The sequence below is a fragment of the Plectropomus leopardus genome, chromosome 20 (genome assembly GCF_008729295.1).
Source record: "Plectropomus leopardus isolate mb chromosome 20, YSFRI_Pleo_2.0, whole genome shotgun sequence".
NCBI classification, from domain to species: Eukaryota; Metazoa; Chordata; class Actinopteri; order Perciformes; family Serranidae; genus Plectropomus; species Plectropomus leopardus.
Genome location: NC_056482.1, coordinates 15,131,311 through 15,152,450, shown reverse-complemented (window position 1 = coordinate 15,152,450; position 21,140 = coordinate 15,131,311). Strand labels below are relative to the sequence as shown.

General features: G+C 39.2%; 1 protein-coding gene across 3 annotated transcripts in view; it reads right to left on the bottom strand.

Moving 5' to 3' along the window:
- Positions 1–14: 14 nt before the first annotated feature.
- Positions 15–21,140, bottom strand: part of LOC121959458 (AP2-associated protein kinase 1-like) — a 28,151-nt gene continuing 7,025 nt past the window's right edge. The window contains exons 5-20 of one of the 3 annotated variants that reach the window (XM_042508734.1): positions 20,447–20,568; positions 19,975–20,056; positions 18,846–18,978; positions 18,575–18,678; positions 18,148–18,230; positions 17,831–17,991; positions 16,844–16,965; positions 15,679–16,020; positions 14,718–14,863; positions 14,415–14,623; positions 14,235–14,324; positions 12,740–12,832; positions 12,407–12,514; positions 12,033–12,203; positions 9,378–9,485; positions 15–2,051 (exon numbers count right to left, since the gene is read on the bottom strand). In XM_042508734.1, the coding sequence (XP_042364668.1) occupies positions 1,348–2,051; positions 9,378–9,485; positions 12,033–12,203; positions 12,407–12,514; positions 12,740–12,832; positions 14,235–14,324; positions 14,415–14,623; positions 14,718–14,863; positions 15,679–16,020; positions 16,844–16,965; positions 17,831–17,991; positions 18,148–18,230; positions 18,575–18,678; positions 18,846–18,978; positions 19,975–20,056; positions 20,447–20,568 (2,778 nt within the window). In that variant the 3' untranslated portion in view covers positions 15–1,347. Of the gene's footprint in view, positions 2,052–7,702; positions 9,026–9,377; positions 9,486–12,032; positions 12,204–12,406; positions 12,515–12,739; positions 12,833–14,234; positions 14,325–14,414; positions 14,624–14,717; positions 14,864–15,678; positions 16,021–16,843; positions 16,966–17,830; positions 17,992–18,147; positions 18,231–18,574; positions 18,679–18,845; positions 18,979–19,974; positions 20,057–20,446; positions 20,569–21,140 lie in introns of those variants that run through there. The other 2 variants (XM_042508735.1, XM_042508736.1) reach the window with 2 other exon arrangements.

The window sequence follows — 21,140 nt, the reverse complement described above, 5'->3', positions numbered from 1 at the left end:
CCCCTCCTATTTCTATTCATTATGCATTTTCTCAGTTGTTGGTTTTGCCATTTACCAGAAGAATGTGAGAAAAGTTTTCTTCTAGGATTTAACATAAAACAGAGTGTGTAATTAATATACAAATGGTCATTTGTGGGATGAAATATTCTTTTAAGAGAAACTCACTAAAAGTCAGTTGGTAGAGATGATGTTTCCTTCGTGAGAATCCCTTCTGACCTGTCACCTAAACCACAGATACGATATGTTTCATTTAAAATACAAAGACCAAAGACAAACAACATTAGCATGTTAAAAACCCTTTTAAGAGAACTATAAGGGTCCATTAACACTGGTGCTGTTTGTTGGAAAATAGCAACACCAACCTGCAAACAATTAAGCAGTAAAGCAGGTAAATGGAGCTTGAAATCAAAGTCCTTTCAAATCTCAAAATCATACTGGTTCCAGGGCGACTCTCTACCTATTTCTAGATCATCCATTTGGTATTTTATGTAACTTGCCTGTCTTTTATGAAGATCTTTATAAAGAGTTTACAGTGCTTGATATGAAAGTAATAACTGCAAGAATATTTTATGTCCTCAAACTGTGTGAAACATGTTTCACATTATGTCTATACATTTCTAACATTTTCTTTGGCTTGCAGCAGAAAGTCTGGTATCTCTTACAGCATCTATGCTGAATACTGAGTAGAAGCCTGCAACCATTTTGGAAAAATAACTCGACGAGTACATCATAGGCACAATTAGTAACTGAAATGTAAACAAAAGGGTAAACAGCTAGAAATAACTGCAATCACTGCCAAACTGACTGACATGTTTCTAATAAAAGACTAAAACTGAAAACAGCAACTTTATCTCTAAGCTATTAATGTTTTCTAATATTACAGCATCAGTAAATAATAAAACTGCAATGTTTGTAAAGGACTGAGTAATGCAGACCTTTTTTTAAAAAATACGACAAGCTTGAAACACACTAAATGCTTTTTCTTCATTATTTGACTAAAAATGATTAGGCCTTTAACAAAACCCTTTTTGATGTCCTTAATTGAGCTTAAAAAGGACCAATCCTTAAACTTCCCTCAGTCCAAGCTCAAACTGTTTGTAAAGTGCTGAAATGGTGCACTGCTGTACTTGGACTGAAAGCAAATCACATGACTGAGGTAGAACATTAAGTTTAAACAAGCACATAACTGGTTAAAGGATAATTTACTCATTTTAATACTGCAGTAATAACAAGAGTAAAGCTACATTAGGTATTTGGTTAATACTGCCACTGAAGTCTGCTTTGCCTGCTTCTTAAGTTAGAGAAAAAAGCTCTGTCTTGGCGTATTTTAGGAGATGATGGTATAAATCAAGGTTTCCCCTGAGAGCATCTTGGCTGGAAAGGTGCAGCAGTGAACGGGTCATCCAGAGGTCTTCCCCCGATGCTCCAGGAATGCAGAGGCCCCACAGCTACCGACCCAACAGCAGCCTGCTGACCGATCCTGGAGACGACCCGGTGCACTGCCACCGGCTGCTGGAGCAGAGGCGTCTCTGTGTGCAGAAGAGGGGCCCGGGGACCAGGAGGTGATGACACTGGAACCAGGTGACACCGTTTGCTGGTTTGAATCTGTTGTGTACCAGACTGAAATATGTGGGTGTTACTAGGGCCGGCTTTGGTGTTTTCCTGCCTCTTTCCAAACGGTGCCTGGAGGAAAACATCTGAGGTCTCAACAGGTTTATGACATGTAGAAAAGGAGGTGCTGCTGAATGCCATCTTGGTTTCTTTTCCTGGCGTTTTGAAAGGGGCCAGCTGGAAGACATCAGAAGTGACCGGGCTGTTTGGGGGCTGGAACTGGGATACTTGGTTCACAGGTATAAAAGGCAGGCTGGTGGATGCAGCTGGTATCAGATGGTGGTGTGGTACGCTCCTCTCATCTGGTGGCAACATGTGTTTATTATATACACAATCAGCAGTCTGCTGGATCCTCGGCCTCTGATTCTCCTCAGTGGGCTGCACAGAAGCCACAGTCCGAGCGGCTCGCAGTGCATTACTGTTGAGCTCCCTCTGCAGGTCTGTATGTGGAGAAGATGAAAGAGAGATGTGAAGATAGATGCTTGAAATATTTGCTGACCTCTGAATCTCTTACATATTTTGCTATCTATGATATTTGTATTCTTCACGTGTGCTGTACTTCTAGACTGCTAGAATTGTTCTATAATTTTACAAGGTCTTGCACTATTTTTGGATTTTGGTAAGCTAGAGCTAAAGACAATTTGCCAATGTGGTGAGCAATAAAGTTGTAATTGTACAGAGTTGTAATACTGTATTGTATTCTGTTCAGTTTTTTTCTGGACGATGTTTCTTGTGGATCAAAATCCAAAAACATAACCTGGTCTATGCAAAATCCTGTTGGGTTGTAGAGAGAAAAAAAACTGAAGTGGCAAACATGGTATGGATTCTTGTGTTCTTTGAATGAAATATCTTGCATCTGCAAACTCAGATGGCTGAGGTGAAAAATAGCTCGACCTACACTTGATTTTTAAGTTTCGGTTATGACTGATCGGTCAAGACGGATATTTGTTTTTACATGAACAGATGAAAAACATTTTTGATGAAGACAATCTGAATTTGGTTATTGGAAAGTTGTGACCAAGATATGTACCGAGCTGGACATTTCACAGATGAAAAGTAAACTTGTCAGTGCTCTCTGGAGAAAAACTATCTGCAGTAAGATAAATATGACTGATTTGTCAGCTCCAGAAATGATCCTAACCCAATCAGCTGCAGATGTATTCCTGACTCCAGACCTCCATGAAGACAAATGAAACATGATAGCATCTAGTAGAGTAAAGCCATAGTCACAAAAATATAAAAATTAAAAAATTAACTGACATTTAAATGGGGCATGAGAGTCTTACCTGAGTAGAATTAATGTATCTGAGTAGAATAAGAATTGGATTAGTGCATTACACAATTAAATCTTCTATAAATTAACAAATAATTTAAACCCTTACAATCTTACCCAAAATACTTATTTCGGATATCTTTGCACTTAAGACTGATGAAGAGCAGTTAAAAGAGTGCTACATAAACTGCACCACTTTAACATGATCAGAATCACAATGGACAGTTAAAAAAAAAACTTGGGTCAACAGAAGCAGACATTTCTTGAGACATCTTTCTAAAGCCACACCCCCAGATTTATTATTTTCAAACATGTAGTTCTCAGCCCAACTTTATCTAAGTTTTCTTTTTTTAAATATATGCTGAAACTTTTCCTTTTACTGACAAAACATTATGAACACAGTCATTTTGCATAATGTATAATTTTGTTGAGCCATATCAACCAATATTCTGGACAAACAAAGAATATCTGACAATCAATACTCAACACATTGACATTCACATTTGTATTTTATTTGCCATCCCTTTATAATTCTTTAATTATCTCACAAAAATAGAAGGAGCACACGATACCACAGTTCTGACGCAGGTTTGGGCCATAAAGACAAGAGGCGTCTCGAAACACTCAATAGTATCAGTTAATCGACAGCTTTCATTTTTGGCAAAACAACAGAGAAAATGAGGGGCTTCTGTTTCCACATCAGGGACAAATGTCACTACCTGCGTGGCTTTACCGATTACAACAGCACACTGGCGGCTACAGGGAGAAAGCTCGGGAGTTGCATAGGTTCAAACAGTAACTGCAAATGACTTGAGTTGTTCAGAGGAAGGATCGTAAAGAAGGATGATCAAAAATAAAACAAGCCTTCAGTTGCACATGCAGCACCTACAGTAAATACACCTTGCAGACTGTTGCTTAGAAACCAGCCACTCCTTTGAGTTTTCGCAAATTTATTTAAAAAAAAAAAAGGATGTACTTCAAAAATTAAATTGGGAGTTCTACTCAAAATACTCTCAGTCTTGTGCATTAATTAATTAAATTGAATCCTTTTTATTATTAAAGAAGATGTGAATAAGTCAAAAACTGGCTCCATCCAAGCTGGCACGACATATCAGAATGACAGCAGAAAGACAAATTTTGGTTGTGTTTTGGTTGTATTTTAAATATCCTCACAACGTGTAATTCTGTGAACACTAAAAATATAACAGTTTGACATGAAATGATATTTAGTTGTAAGATATAAGGAATAGAAGATGTCATAATGATGTTGACTTGAGATGTTTGGAGGGCATTGTAACCAGCGTCATCTGTCGTCAGTATTCTACAGCAAATTAAAGTTGGCATGAGAATTTTGTCCTGACATTAAATTATTATTATTATTATTTTTTTAATGTTACCCTACATCACACGCGACATTCAACTACATATTAATGTCCATTGATTTTCGTTGCCAGCTGGGGTACTTTTTGCACTTTTCCCAGAGTCTGAATTTTAAGGTTTTTTATTTTATACTGTTGCCTTGTCTTCCGCCATTCAGAACGTAACCACATTCTATTTAATACTATGCAAGTGGAATATATCCAACTAGCTCATGAAAACCAACTAAAGGGGCTATATGCAAAATTCAGAGCGTATGAGTTGTCTGCACACGGTTCTCTGAATGGAGGTGCCAACTCCATAAACAGTGCTTAACAACAGCAACAATGCTGACAAAGCTAACGATGTTAGCCAGCATGAAACCGGAGTGTGGGCTCTAGGCATCTGTAACGATGCCATCCCGATATGAGCGGTAACCGCCAAATGAGAGCAGTGCAAAGCAACAGCAGTGAGCTAGCCAGTGAGATACACACATGCACTATCATGCACGTGCAGCCCGACCAGCTTTCTATAACAAACTACAGAGAAGCTCAGATTGCAACACACACAGAGGTAGCGTGCCTCCATTCTCTGCTCATTACTCTATGTTTCACAGCAAATAGTGGTTTGCTGCTGGATTAATGATCTGAATGTCGCATACAGGACCTTTAAGATTTATGCACTTTTTACCATTAAACCACAATATGACTGATTTGTAGGGGTGGGAGAAAAAAAAAGAGAAAAAAAGAACTGTATTTCGATATTTTGCATGGCAAAATTGTATTGAGACATGGGGATCAAGTATTGAATTTCAACACAATCAGTATTGTAATATAAGTTAACACAATACTCAGTATGTCGCAAAATGTTTAAAATTGCAAAAATATTGTATAGTGATTTTAGTATTATGATGATATCGTATCATGGGGTCTTTGCTGATTTCTACCCCCTACGGATTGGTTTATTATTCAAAATTCTTATTATGCTTCGATACTAAATTAAACATCAACAACAAAAAACAAACAAAAAAACCCCCAATAAATTCTCATTAAACTTATCTCGACTATTTCAAGTAGAACTCACAAAAAACACTTAATTATATGAAAAAATGGAAACAAAGAGGTGGAGGTAGTCTTCCCGCTGTGATGGGAAGCAAAAATAAATTTGTTTGATCCTACAGAAACATCTATATTGCTGATTGGAGCTGATTTTTCAATCCCTGGGCAACTGACTTAATGTGTTGTGTCTCCATTACAAAACTGGCAGATTCAACCTTTCCACACATCACAGAGCCCCTCACACATTAACCTCATCAGACAAATTCTCTAAACGGTAATATGGAGCGCAGACTTTCAGCGGACAGCGAGACCGGGGAGCAGTAAGCCAATATCCAACTCTCAGACGTAGCTCTGACTTCCTGAGAGAATTTAGGGGGTGGGTGCGTGGGGGCTGTGCTTTCAGAAGAGATTTTAATGGCAACGTGACCGTCGCCATATTTGCAGCAAACAACAACACAAGTAGGCTACTGGAAAAACACATCCAACAATTCTGACTCCACGCACACATACATACTTATCATAACACTGTATACCAACACACATGAACATAACATTCAACAACACTGCCATGCTTTTTGATATGAATCCTGTGATCACTAAAAGCCGGTAAAGCAAAACAAAGCTTTACGAAGCACAATTTTTCAGAAAAAGTTCTAGTTTAAGCAATGAAATGAAACAAGATTCAAGAGGTTAAGCTCCCACTTTTCCAGAAAACTGTCGCCGGTTTTGAATAAAAATATAATCCTTCATCAGTTCGTGTAAACAAACATAACACAGGCTCACTTTCTTTTCACAAGGGGATGGAGTAAGACATGGGACTCAGCCTAATCTCCGGGGTTGAACAAAGACTAGGATTTATCATCTATACATTTGAATGTACTGACAATAATTGAGTAGATATAACCAAGAAAAAAAAAAACTTTCTCAACACACAATTCCACAAAGAGGAATGAAATATTTATATAGAGTATTCTTCAATATTATTCAGTGATTATGGTGTCAGAATCATAGATATTTTTTTAATTATAGACTAATATTTATTTCTTACATTCATTCTCTAACACTCTATTCATATTAACATTTATTAACAGGAAAACAATGTCATTTTCAGTCATACATCTATCACATATATATGTATATATACAGTATATATGGATGGATATATGAGATTTCACAAGTAAAGCAATATGTTTTCCACAAGTAAAGCTTCATGACAATGACTCAATATATACACGGGAAGAATAACCAATGCTATGGTCTGGATAAGAGCCTGCAGGGGCTGCAGATATCTATTTACATAAATCAGGAGTGAACAAATGACAGGAATGTAGGAAGGATTGCACAATGCAGAATGAATGTTTTTGAGTTGATATTGAAACAAAAAGTGCAAATGAGTAAAGATCCTTTTTTATAATGTCTTATTAGTTTCTGTTAGTGCCAACAAATTACCTGAATATTTATGAATGGTTTCTTTCTAGATAAAAGCTACTGTATTCTACTATTACCTATTACTGCTGATTATTCAAATTATTTTCATGATTTCATGCATTTTCTATTGATATGGCACACTGCTATAAACACTGTTAAATGACCCTGATTTATCATTTAAATCCAAAACAATCTCTTGCTTGCCCCGAGGATAAAATTAAAAATAAGATCATAATTTTAGCAAATAAGATTGGTTACAGAAGTAGAACAGTGACAGTAAGTTTTGGTATCACAAATAAAATTTGGCATTGAAAAAGGAAACATTGGCACGAAAGAAAGTTCCACTGAAAAATAAAATGCAGGTATTAAAAATGATTTAATATCATTTATCTTTTATTTTCTTTTTAATGGATTTGGACTTGTTTTCAATGACAATTTTCAGATTTTTCTTAATGCCGCTTTTATTTCAGTATGAGGTTGTTTTATTTTTGCTGATAGTTTTTTCTCTTTTCTTTTTTCAGATTTAACTTTCTGTCATCGTTTTAGCGTGTAAGGTGGGAGTTTAAGGCAAGGACATCATGATTTATTCATATAATCTGCATACTAAGGCCAGAACTTCACTCGTCTGGACATGCAGTCCGCTCTGAAGCCTCGGGCATCACCACACAGAGCACAGCATACATTAATGTCTATCATGAGTTCACCTGGAGCTCCCAAACAGCAAGTATGTAAAGTTAAGTCTGGTTTTTTTCTGCTGTTGTTTGATGCTGGATAATTGCCAGAAATGTGTTTCAGTGAAGCTGACCTTTGACCATTTGGTTATAAAATGTCATCACTTCGTCTTTATATCCTATTCGACATTTGTGTGACATTTTGTCATCACTGGCATACGCATTCTTGAGATATGGCCAAAAACATGTTTTGTGAGGTCACAGTGACTCTGACCTATGACCAACAAAATCTAATCAGTGAATTGTTACGTCCAAGTGAACATTTGTACAAAGTTTGATGAAATTCCCTCAGGGCGTTCTTAAGATATTGTATTTACGAGAGTCGGAAGTACGGATGGACAACTTGAAAATATAATGCCTCTGGCCATGGCTATCGCAGATGTGAATGTATGACATAACTGACACTGGGAAAAAAAGGTGTGATGATTGTCCCTTGAAAATTTTGCAGAATGCAAAAAAAAAAGCCTGTGTTTTGTTTTGCAGTGGAATTTTTTTCAGTGCCAGTATTTCCTTATTCAGTGCCAAATTTTATTTTCAATGCCAAAACTTACTGTCACTGTTCCGGCTCCTTTGTCTGTTGGGCATAATTTATTTAGTTTTGTGGTTATATTTGGAGTTTAGCTGATACACTTTCTCCACCAGTTAGCAGTTTATTTACAGATTATTTTATGGCACTTTGTTCAGTCCGGTCAACACTCAGCGTGGTGTTTGTAGGATGCGTGGTTATGGCTGTTTTGTTTCCAGATTGTAATTTTATTTAGTGTAATCTATAGCAGCTTTAAATTGTTAAAGATATTCCATCCAACAGCCCTGACAGAGGTAACATTTATGCTACTGTGCAAATTGGGCTACATGACACAAGGTGTTCTTTTATAGTAGAAATAAACTGACCTCATCTGAACTAAATGGCCATTTAACGTTTTCCATGGTTTTTACTTTAAAATGTGCAAATAAATCTGGGGGAGGAGAATTTAAAAAGGCAAACAACGACAATTTCACTTGTGCACGATAATAACTACGACCACTTATAACTATGCCTATTGTACATTACAACAATGATCTTCTATTGTTTGCTATTAGACATAATGCAATATTGCTCAAACAAACTGGATAGCAAGAATATATCCTGATTGACAGAAAGATGGAATGGTTAATCGTTGGAAAGGATGATGTTAGTGAACTGGCCACTCTTTGAACCGACGGATGACACATGAAGAGTAGAGACGACAACAAAGAGAAAATGTGAGCGAGAGGGTGAGAGATGAGAGGCGAAGAGAAGCCAGACTGATACTGCGGAGAGGGCAGGTATGAAGAAGCACTGAAAGGCGTTTCTACTGTAGGAACTAGAATGGAGATGACAGCTGGGGCGGCGGGGGATGCAGGAAGCTAGCTATGACAACAGTGTTGATTGCCGTTATGCTATGCCAGTCTATAATCCAGTGTTACAGCTTCTACGGGGGGAGCCGCCTACAAGTCGATGAGCTGGTCCACCAGCAGCAGGGAGCGGGCCAAGCTGGGCAGGCTGGATTCAGAGCCGCCACTGTTACTGCGCGAGTGGCCTCCTGAAACTGGCCGGAGAGACAAGGGGGGGAGGTGGAAGGGGGGAACGAGACAAATACAGGCAAACAGAGGGAGGGAGAAGCAGAGGAGCGCGAGTCACAACAAGCAAACAAAGCAGTGAAGGAGGGGAGAGAGGTCGAGAAAGAGAGAGAGAAAGAGAGGGAGAAAGAGAGGGCATAATTTACCCATTTACTGGTTTTAAAACAGTCTGAGTGTGTAAAAAAGTGTAGGCACCTGATTGTGTTGTTATTTAGAAAATCAGCATTCAACTGGGGAATATGAAATAAACAACCAATTACTGTGTCTTTAATCCTAATCTCGACCTACCTGTGCTTCCCGGTGGAGAATATGAAGACTTACCTTGGGAGTTCTTTCGGCCCGTGACGGGAATCGGATCAAACTCGTCCTCTGTGCCGGCCTCTGCAGTGGCCTGCTGCGGCTCAAAGTCTGAGATCAGAAGAGATGAGTCTGCAGAGGACAAAGGACAGGTGGGTTGTTAGCAGGGTTCGTACAGTTAAAGGCAAAGTAGATTTAAGACGTTTTTAAAGGACCTTGGAGTGAAATTTAAGACCCATTTTACAATAACCAAAACTGAGGAAAGAAAAAACATTATGTCAACAGAACTAGGAATTATCTAACATTTGTCGACAGGCTGTCTTGGCAATTTCCTACTCTTAATCTGCATGAGGGATTCCACTGCCTTTAGTCACTGGGCTTTTTGAATGGATTTTTAGTTAGAAGCCTTAAATAAGGTCTGTGGTTAACAAAAGCTTACAAGACTTTCAGGATTTATTCGACAACATAAAATACCTCAGCAAATGCCCCAGGGGGAAATTTGAAATTTTTATTTGTCTTAAAAAAGATAGCTGCTAACAAATGGCTGAATAAGAATTCACATCGTCATACAAAAATGTGCCAACCACAGTTTTACAGCCTCATTTTGGTGGTGATGCAACGGCAGTATGGTTCGTTTTAGCCTAGCAATTTTACCTCTGACTATTGCATTTAGGCTTTAAAAACCTGGAAGTGGTGTTCATTTGTGAAGATTATCTTGGTGAAAAAAACATGCAAGTATCATAAATGTTTGTTTACCACAGAGCTTATTTTCTAAAATCCAATGGAGAACTCCCAGGCCTACGGAAAAATGTCATCCCTGGGTAACTTTATTCCCATCGTGCCAAATTTTACAAACTTTTTGCATTAAATACACAGAGCCTCGTGTGCATTTCCCTACACTGGTTGCAGTCATGCTGAGAAATGTTGGTTAATTAACCCTCTTTTTTAAATGAATTTGCAGTTCCCCATGTCTTCTAAGGTACAGTGACAGTCAACAGACAGTGGATCTTTTGCTCAAAGCATCCTGGTGGGACAAAAATTATTGTTTTTGCTATCCTGATCTATGTTTCGTTACGCAAGAGGTATTCAGTAAATTATGTAAAAAAAATACATGTTACCAATTATTTAAGATTTTATAATGCAATGTCAGACAAAAACCATTCATAAAATCTTACTTCCCAAGTCTTCCCACTTTTATGACCTTTGAAATATTGTTTTGACATTTTAATACCATGTTTTTTTTATTAAGGAATTCATTGTTTTTTTGAGACATTTTTAAAAGGTTTTCATGTGGGGCTCCACAGCAGTTTTATTCCTTGTCCTGCATCCCACATATTTAGATGATGTCCCCCATTTTGTAGTTGTCAGAAGTCAAACCACTACAGGACAGATGGATTTCTAAAATCTGACTTTTATTTAATGGCTGTTAAGAGGCAGACAAGTCTGTCATCACAGGGCTGTGTTTAATGTCAATAAAACTGCGCACATATGGGTCAAGCACAGGTGACCATCACTGTGTTTACTACGCCTTGTGCAAAAGGGAAAACTGCAGTTCAGCACAAACTCACAGATTTAGGTGGCATATATTGGAAACTATCACAAAGAAATGGCAGCTACATCAAAGTTTGGCAAAGTACTGTACTTTTAAAATTGTGAATCTGTTGTTTTTAGTATCTCAGCATTGGTAATGTGCCCCACATTGTTCCCCACATTTGGTTTGTTGGGATCTGGTCACCCTGTGGGTTGTTGATGTAAAAGTGCGACAGCCAATTCTTGCCAGAAAAGGTTAAGGATTAGGAGTGAAAAGATAATAAAAAGGAGCACTGTGGCCATTTAAAAAGATGATTGTTTTTAATCAATGCACTATAGAGGAGATGCTTCATCCACATGAATTTTAGGCCAACAATAAAAAAGACTCAGACCTTTGTCACCATGATAAACATTTTCATAAAATTAGCTGTGAAAACCATCGGAAGCTCCCCAGCGGTACAAAGCCTGTTTGATAAGATATTATGAGCAGAGATCAGCAGTAATTAGGATCATGCAGCTGGTGCACACAGTCAGGCTGTGATTCAGAGTTGGCAGCGTCAACGACAGTCTAATGCCTTCATTCACCAGCCAAGAACCAACAACTACACCACAGCTGTGGAGCTCTCTAAGTGGAACACACAATCGGTTTTATAGATTATTCAATTTAGAAGACGCACTTAGCTATTTTTAAAGAACTTGTTGTTAATGTGAGACATAGAAAATTTAACCGGAACAATTATTCTACTGTACTGGGGAAAACTAAAAAAGTGAATATAAAAAGTTTGAATTACTTTCCTTAAATGTTGAAACTTTATCAAGTTCTGAAGGTAATGATAATACATTATCAGTCAAGGTGACTTTTGATTACATGAGTTTGTGAAGCTATGATGGAAAAGCTTTTGCTGCCACCCAGTGGTTGAGAATGTGAAAATCATCAAGGAAAATTGCATTTTTCTTTTCTACTACAGTATGAATATCACCTCTGTAAACCACACGGGCTGTGTTCTCCTTTAGGACAGAAATGCGAAACCAAAAGGGAAAAGGGGCTGCTTGATACTTTGCATTCACTTACTTAAATCCCGTGAGTTTTCTGTTTTCCGTCTACTCTTACAGATTAAAAATCACTGGGGTTCGTGTTTTACAGCTTACCGGCTATTGGCTGTGCGCAGTCCCCAGACAACAGGCTGAAATCATCCAAAGCAGAGGCAGCCGAGGTGGGAGCAGAGGAGACAGAGGAGGTGGCACTGCTCGCTGGCGGAGGGGCAGATGGACCAGAGATCAGAGAGCAGCCCAGGAGGGAGTCCTCTGCAGTGAGAGGGTCTTGGGTGGGTCAAGACAGACAGAAAAAAGAGTTAAGTATGAAGAGGACAAAAGCATGTTCCAGTAAGATCTACAGTGATTTTAATCCTCCAGTTCCAGCTCATTCTACTAAACTGGAATATTTGATGACCTTTTTAGCTTTCAGAAACAAAATATACTCCTGCTTGCAAAAGAGCATATACCCACATACACACACTACACACCTTTTGCAGACTCCTCCACAGAGCCACCGAAGGGATCAGACAATGACAAGAGGTCAGGGAGCATGAGTGAAGACGTGTCTGGAGATTTGAGTCCTTCAATGAGCTTCTCTGAAGGCCAATGAAGAAATACGAGACAATAAAGGAGACATACTTGAGCAAATACTGATAAAGACTTCTGAAGAAACATGTTCCTGGATTTTCTTCCTAAAGTCAAAGGCCTGTCATGAGTGAATACTTATGCATGTTTGGAATATAGAAATGTTACCACAACTAGGAAAAAGACCATAGAAAGGTCCTCATGTGTAATATGGATCCACAGAGTAAGATGTTTACCTGGTGCATCAGACAGTTCGAGACCGAAAGGATCTGGGACAACCAACAGTGACGATCCCGAATCCACATTAAGAATGGTCGATGGTTTTTCTACTAGGAAAGAGAAGCAGTGTTTTATTGTAAAAAATTTTAATCAATTGTGAAGCCAAACAAAAAGCATGATGGGAGAAAGCTGATTTTTACAGTTTGTAGTGCATCAATAAAAATAGTTCAAACTTGATTTTAAGTATTTGTCTTGGCCAATTATAGCGATTAAAACCAAGTCAAGTGTGTATTTGTTAGCCGTAGCTTGTATTAAAAAGTCCTACCTAATATAGTAAATGAGGAAATACATATTTAAATTTTTCTTTCTTGTTGAGGGAAACATAAAACAATCCTGGGCTCCATTTGCTTAGTATAAAAGCAGCCTTGCCAGAACGCTGTAAATTAACATCAAGAGAGTAACATCATTTAAATGTCGTAATTTCTTTCATTCTGACTGAGCCCTTTGTTTTATTCATGTGATGCTCGTTGGCGGCGCTTGCTTTTGAAAGCTTCTTAATGCTATCAGATTAATGGATCGGGTGCATTAACAGGTTTACTTTACATTGTGCTCCCTCAGAGTCATACAGCACAATGAATTATGTGGCATCAGTACAACAGAGAGGTATTGAAGTGGAAAACAACTTCATTTAGTTTTACTGTAAATCTCAGTCTGAGCTGCCTTGCCTAAGAAATGCTGACCACTTGAACCAACTGCTGCAAGGAACAGAGGAGGTCATCGCCATGCGATTAAAGTCCATAAATAACAATTTTTTTTAATCACATTAATCGTCAGCTGGCATTCCTGTCTTTAAGAGGCTGTACTGGGCTCAGTTTTAAAGCTGGAGAGATGATACTGCTATAATATGGCACTTGAGGAATCCAGTGTTTCGATGTCATGTTAGCTTCTCAGGAAGGAAGTTAAATAACGCTCCGAAGTTAGGCTAAATTTTGGTGATGGAAAAACGGCTTGGCTATCTCATAGGGGTCCACTGACCTCTGATCTCAAGATATCTAAATGTAAATAGATTATTGATTCCTAATCAAGACACTCCTGTAAGAATATCCTTATCAATAAGAACTTCAAAACTGTTTTGAAATGCAAAATAATGAAATTGAAAACGTGATTAAAAAATGCAATTAATCGCAACTAAATATTGAAATTCTGCAACTGATCACAATATTAAAAATTAGCTGACAGACCTATATTATACATTAATTGTTTTCCTTCGTTTGTGGTCCGATTGTTGCTCTTCTTCCACAGTAGTGTAATGGCACCTGAGTTAGAGGCATCTACTGCTTATCTCGATGAACCAACCCAATATTTGCATAACAGTAGTGGATGAAGAAGCGCATAAAATTGTATTTTCTATTGCAGATAAAATGAAAATTCAATGAAAAATGAGTGCTACATTTGGATGGAAACCCAAAATTCTGATTTTGTGGACTATCTAAAGGGAAAAAAGTGACATACCAGTATCTTGGGGTGTATTATCCACAGATGAGGCCTGCAGGCCTGGTATCAATGCCTCAGAGGATGATGCATCAATTTCTGAAGTTAGGTCTGCAAAAAAAGAAATTCCCAGTTAGTAAATGCTTACACCGTACTACTGCATATACACACACACAAACACAGTAGTATTAATCGTAGTACCAGTAGGCTTTTTGTCCTCAGTTTTGAATTCCTCTGCAGAGAGGTTTGAAAAGTTGTCATCATCAAATGGGTTCCACGCAGGCTGTGTGGGGGTGTTGGTGGCATCGCTGGACACAGGAGCAGTGGCTCCAGCTTTGGTTTGGTCCTGGGCTGCATCATCAACACCGAGCTGAACAAGCTGGGCGGTGCCAGTTTGAGATGTAAATGATCTACAGGGGAAAAAAAGCACGACATATCATGAATAAAATAAACAGGGGAAGAACAGAGTTTGACTTTTTCTTCAGGTTTACATGTGCAACTCACTGGATGAGGGCAGCGTCTCCATTAGCTCCTTGTGGCTGCTGTGAGGAGTCGCTCACCGGAACTCCAGCAACGCTGCTCACTGCAGCGTCACTCGGTGTGCGTTGGTGGCCTCGTTCTTCAGTTGGCTTTGGAGAAGCAGGTGGAGTCTGGTCAAAAGGAGCATGGAGTGAAAGCAAAATACAGAAGATCAAGACAGTTCATGGAGGATCTCACGTCACAGAAACTCTCACAGGATGCTTAAATGTTACACATTGGTCCTCATGCAGCAACATTCTTCTAAATTTCTCTTTTATTTTCTCTAAATTTTCTGGTAAGAGAAAATATAAGAGAAGTCAACTCCAAGTGCACCAAACCTGTTCAACCACGCAAATCAGCTCTTATATAGCCTGCCTAAAACTGCACACAAAAAGGTCTGTTGAATATTTCAAGTAACCAGGTCATGATTTCTGGAAAGAGACATTGCTGTTGAGTTTTTTTAATGTATTTTTAGGTGCACCACAAGACGAGTGCCATTTGAGAGAAGGCAGACATCTCTACAGCCGATATCCTTAACACTCTGCAACAAACAACAAAACAGTCTGGACTGATAAATAGCACTACAGGTCAGAGTGAAAATATGTATTTTTATTTTTGGGGTAAACTGTCCTTTTAGTTTTTATGTCACTCAGTCAAATTTGGAGGCTAAAAGTTTCAAGAAACCAAAGACCAAAAAAGAAGGAAAATGACTGACAGATTTAGAAAGTAACAAACAGGGAGAGTAACTACCACAATATTTTTATAGTCTGTCTCAAAGTGATACCTACGAAAAAAACTGAAACAATGAATAGATGGATGAAAAGAAAATTGCCACTTGAAAGATTACAAACGAATAGAAAGGAAGGCGTTATAATGAATTCTGACAGCTCTACAGAGATGATGGTGTTTAGGCACTGTTAAAAACTGAATGGTGAGCAGAACTTACCGTCTCAGCTGCTTTCTGGCTGATCTCAGTAGAGGCGGGTGAAGCCTGAGCAGCTGCTGGCTGAGATACAGGCAGTTGACCAGAGGCTGGTTTGCTGGGTGAAGGCTGAGCCGCTGTCTGCTGAGCCTGCTTGCGTCGAGCCGGGCGTTGAGGAGGGGCGGGGCTCGATGGAGTCTGAGCTCCCTGCTGGGAGGTGGCGCTGGCCGCAGAGGGAGGTGTGGTCTGTTGCTGAACTACTGGCTGTGCTTGTGGTTGGACGTCAGCCTTGGTCACTGGTGACACGACTGCTGCTGCTGCAGTTGTTGTAGTCTCTGCTCCTGAAGCTGCTGCTGGCTGCACAGGCTTCCACACAAAGGTATATGACAAACTCTGTTGTCACTTGTAAGGTTACATTAGAAAACCACCTTAACTAAGTCCCACAACTGAATTTATGTTTGTGTTTGGCTGACACATATTTTTATTTCCGTTATGCATTAGTCTATAATATGCTCATCACAATTTCCCAGAGCCCAAGGTTATGTTTTGAAATTTCTCAACAGTCCAAAACTCAAACTCCTAAAATAATTCATTTACAATGATATAATACAGATCAAGGAAGCAAATTCTTGAATCTTATTCTTAAATACAAACCTCTAGGTCCAACAGGACATTTGTGCAACATTTGAAGTAATTTCCTTAATATGTTCTTAAGATATCGCATTCACAAAAATGAGCCACACAAATTAACTGTGGTTTTGACCTTTGACTTCTGACCACCAAACTCATCCAAGTGAATATTTGTGCTAAATTTGAAGAAATTCCTTCATGACATTCTTGAGATATCGTGTTCACAAGAATGGGACAGACGAACAACCTGAAAACTCATTTCCCCGTCTCTGCAATCACTGTCAAGAGGCATAATAGAACTTTGACAATTATCAAAACTTTTGCATTTCATTGTCTGTCAATCTAACTGATTAGTTAATGAAATTAAAATTAATAACTTATGTGACATCCTATACTCAATGCCCAACCTGACACAAAAAGCCAAACATGCATTATAATTTACTGAAGGTTTTTGTCTTTTTTCCACATTTTGATACAGAAAATTTTGACTCATGGTTAGTATTCATTTGCACCTGTTAAAAGCTCCTCTGTCTGTTCCGCAGTATTTGTCAGTACTTACCTGCTTCTGGGGAGCCGCAGCCTGACATGAATTGTTTTGTGACTGGACGAGTGGCAGAGCTGAAGTCTGCGCCTTCTGTGACTGCAGAGCTGCAGCTGGCTGGGAGAGGTTTAAGCTGACTCCTGTGGGACGTTAAAAAGAGCACAGACACATTACTCAACAGCATGAAACACTATTTAATCTTAATACCGGTACAGATGTGCAACAATATGAAAATCAAGCAAGATAAAATAGACTCATCGGAACATTTCTGGGGATTATATAATATGTTAAATGCTGATTAAAAAAAACAGCAAACTGATTTGTAACAGGTACAAAAACTGAATCATGTGTGGAGAAAATCATTACATAATAACTTTGGGCCTGTGGTTAGATTCCTTTAATCAATAAGAGTCTTAACCTGCTTACTGTGGGGGGATGCTGTAGTACATGGGCTTATATGGATGTGTTAAGATATCAACAAAGTGTTTTTAGGGAAAGGGTGAACTGGTATGTGCTTTGCTGGGGAGGAACTCTGCAAAAGTTTGCTGGACAGATAATTTTAGCTCTTGGAACAATCAACGGGTTAGCAGAGATTTGCCAAGAAAGGCCATGCTTGCAATGCCAAAATGTGGATGCTAGTGGCAGACAGAGATGGAAAGAGAGGTCATGAAGATAAGCGACAGGTGACTTCTGACCGTGTGTTGAGTTTGTGCGTGGCAGAGTAAAAGAAAAAGACCTACACCATTTAGCAAGACAGCCAAGAATACAACATCAGGACCTCTCCAGACCATCACAGCTGACCAAACTTACAAATAAAGTAAGCAGAAACCTTTTTTTTGTCCCAAATTCTGCATTAGAATAAGAATCCTGTTCCCATTGAGAATCAAGGTATTCGATGTGTGCACAGGATAAAAGGGATTCCTGTTTTTCTGCACATCCTTATTTTAAGCTTAGTTTCTTTTTCCGATGACGAATGGGAGAATAAGGACGGAGAGCTGTACGTACCCACAGGCTGAGCTGCACCACCGGGGAGATTAGCACGCTTCCGAGGGGTGAGAGCAGCAGGCTGGATGGGTAGGATGCCAGCCGCAGGCTGGGTATGGGCTGCTTTGGGCCTCTGGCGAGGGGTGATGGAGGTTTCAGTGGTGGGAATTGGATCTGTCAGTCTGGCAACAAAGGGAGCATGTCGGCCTTCTTGTTAATCACGGCAAATAGTGTTAACATAATTATTTAATGAGTATCAGAATACTGACTGTACCTAATTACTTCCACAGTGTTACTACAGCTTTAATGGTGATACAGTGTAAGCAGGTCATGCTTGCCTGGGTTTATTCTGGCTCTTCTTTGCTGCTGCAGCCTCACTCGCTTTGACTGGCTCAGGAAGTTTAGAAGGAATCGGAGAATTCTGGATTATGGGGAAAAAAGTGCAAAATCTTTAAATAAATGTATGTTGTGTTTCCACAAGACAGCAGCATCATTGACAACGTTACAGACACAAATTGGCATTAAAAACTTCCTGATTCTTGCAGTTGGAAGTAAAAACAAAGAATATCATTAGATATAACAAGCATTTTTTTACTGTTTGCTACTGATGAATTAGTGTAGATTTTCCTTCCACAGTGTGACAACTGCCTGCTCAGGAAGAATGTAAGAGATTCCACTGAATACGACATGAAAATCAATCCCTGATGAGAGAAAGCTAAGCATTTCCAAATATTTCAGCTGACGCTGGTGCTGAGAGAGACTGACCTTCACATTCTGAACAGGGCAGGTCCGCTGAGCTAGTTTAAAAGCAAAGTAGGACACCTGGTAGATATCTGGTCTTTTGTCTGGGTCTGGCTCCAGCATGTACCCTGAAAAAAAACACCACCAAGACACAAGAGTGACTCTTGACTCAAGCAGTAGAGAGATACAAAAGTCAATATGTTCATATTCACACTTTAACCACAAGTGCATGCCTTTGTGACAACTGAATTTGATTGTTGCTGAAAACATTAGTTATGTTTTAAGAGGGACTAACGAATGAGGCAGTGAAGATCATAAGAGTAGCGGGAGTTGTCTGGAATGGTGAAACTGCCATCGCAGATGGCCACCTGGCTTTCACCAAAAGGCAGAGTGAAGAAGCACAGTTTGTACAGCAAACAGCCCAGCGCCTAGAGAAGACAATCATATGTGAGCCCAGTCACACCAAATGCAGACAAAGACAGGAGGGGAAGAGAGGGGGAGATTAGAGGAGAAAATCAATAATAAACATTAAGTCAAACAACAAATACCCTTCCCTCTCTAAATACAAGCTAGCATAATGTACAAAGTCAGCATCTTTTTAAGCTCTCTTTTTAAAGTACATACAATCACTAAACCTCATACATGTGCTGCTTAACAAGCCTTCAGGTTAAAAGGGTTAGTTCAGATCTTTTGCAGTTGGGTTGTATGAGGTACTTATCCATAGTCAGTGTGTTACATGCCATCAGTCTGCTGGCAAGCCCCTGTTTGGAGAAGCCAGCAGGAGGACAGACACAGAAGCTAAGCAATGCACTGATGTGGAGGGCTTAGCAACAATACATATTTTAGCCACCTAAGCTTAAGTGCACGCTATATTTAGAATATCTTTACAGCTGTACCTTGCTGTCAGACAGTGACTACCAATGGGAAACTGGAGCTGTTACATCGCCAAAGTCACACAACAGCACAAACAAATTTACTAATTGAGGCAGTGGTAGACCAGCAGCTATAGTGTTCCGAGAGCTTAAATAACTGTTTTTCTTAATGGAGTCTGGTGGTTTAGAAAATAGATGCCAATTTGAAGCCATTAACCATAGTCAGAATGGGCTCTCTGTGGCAAGGTAATGCAGTAAATTAAATATAGCGTACAGTTAAACTGTTATTGATTTCTTATAGGTGGCTAAAATACATTTTGTTGCCAATTCCCATCCACAGCAGCACATTGCTTAGCCACCATGATGATACCTCTGCCCCCAGTTTGAAGGCAAGCCAAACGCCATTACTATATGTAATACACTGACTATAGGTAAGTATCTCACACAACCCCAATTCAAAAGAGCTGAACTATCCCTTTAATATTTCTTTCTTTCTCTTGTACCTGCACGACTCTCATGATTATCACAGATCTGTCTGTTCTCCTCACTCACCCACACATCTGCTTTTGTAGTGATAATCTTGTTATTGTAGAGGTTCACCATCTCTGGGGCCCGATATGATAAAGTGGTGTACCTGAAAGGAAACAGGAAGAAATTAGCAAGAATGAAAACAGGACAAAATTAGTAGGAAAACCACCAGTTTTTGATGCGGCAGTGAAATGAAAACAGCCTACACAGTATTATGTGCTCATAAATGCTAATGAAAGTAGTGATTTCATCCATCACAAATTGCATTTCGCATCAAGCAAAAGCTGTTTTTGCACACACGTCAAAATATTAACAGTGCCGCGCAGAATCACCACATGACGACGAGGTTAAAAATTCAATTAGTCTATACAATAACAACAAAAGCTGCTCATGAATGAAATACTGCTGACAGTTTCTGTGCAGCCATACCTAAAAGGATTGCTAATGAACGAAAGCTGCAAATATTGCCAAAGCAGACAAAAAAAGATGTACAAACTTTTTGATCTCTTCCTCCACCGCGGCCACTCCTTCAGTCTGCGGGCTCTGGAACTTGTTCGTAGCGCTGCCAAAGTCACACAGCACATAATGTCCCTTGTCATGCAGGAGGATGTTCTCCACCTGTAGATATGCAACACACACACAGTCACATACTGTAGATCTGCTTTAATTGAGAACACGGGGGTTATACATGAGAGGACCCAATTTGTGTGAGAAGGTGGTGCTGTACCGTGATTGACACTTTTTTAGTCAAACATGCCTCCTACAACATGTACACTTGAGATAATGATGATAAAAATCAAGGTGAGGGTGCCTTCACATTATGATATCCAGATCCAAATCACTTCCGTTTATTATGCTCCAACGCGCTCTTGACACACACTCCTAAACGTGTCACGTTTTTAATGTAACTCAAGAAATCTGTTGTGCAATAAAAAGTTGTGTTTCCATGTGGATTAAAGCTACTGAGTGACAGTAACTTTACATTAATGCCACAACCACACTGCAGTTGACTGCACTCTGCAGAAACCGAAAGGTATGTTAAGTATTTTGACAGCTGACAATCTCCTCTAACCTCCTATTAAACCTTATCCATAATTAAACACAGCTTCAGCTCATGCAAACACATCAACCATGACTCTTCAAACACACAGCACTGAGATCCACAGCAGGAGGGTGTTGCCCCTGAGCCA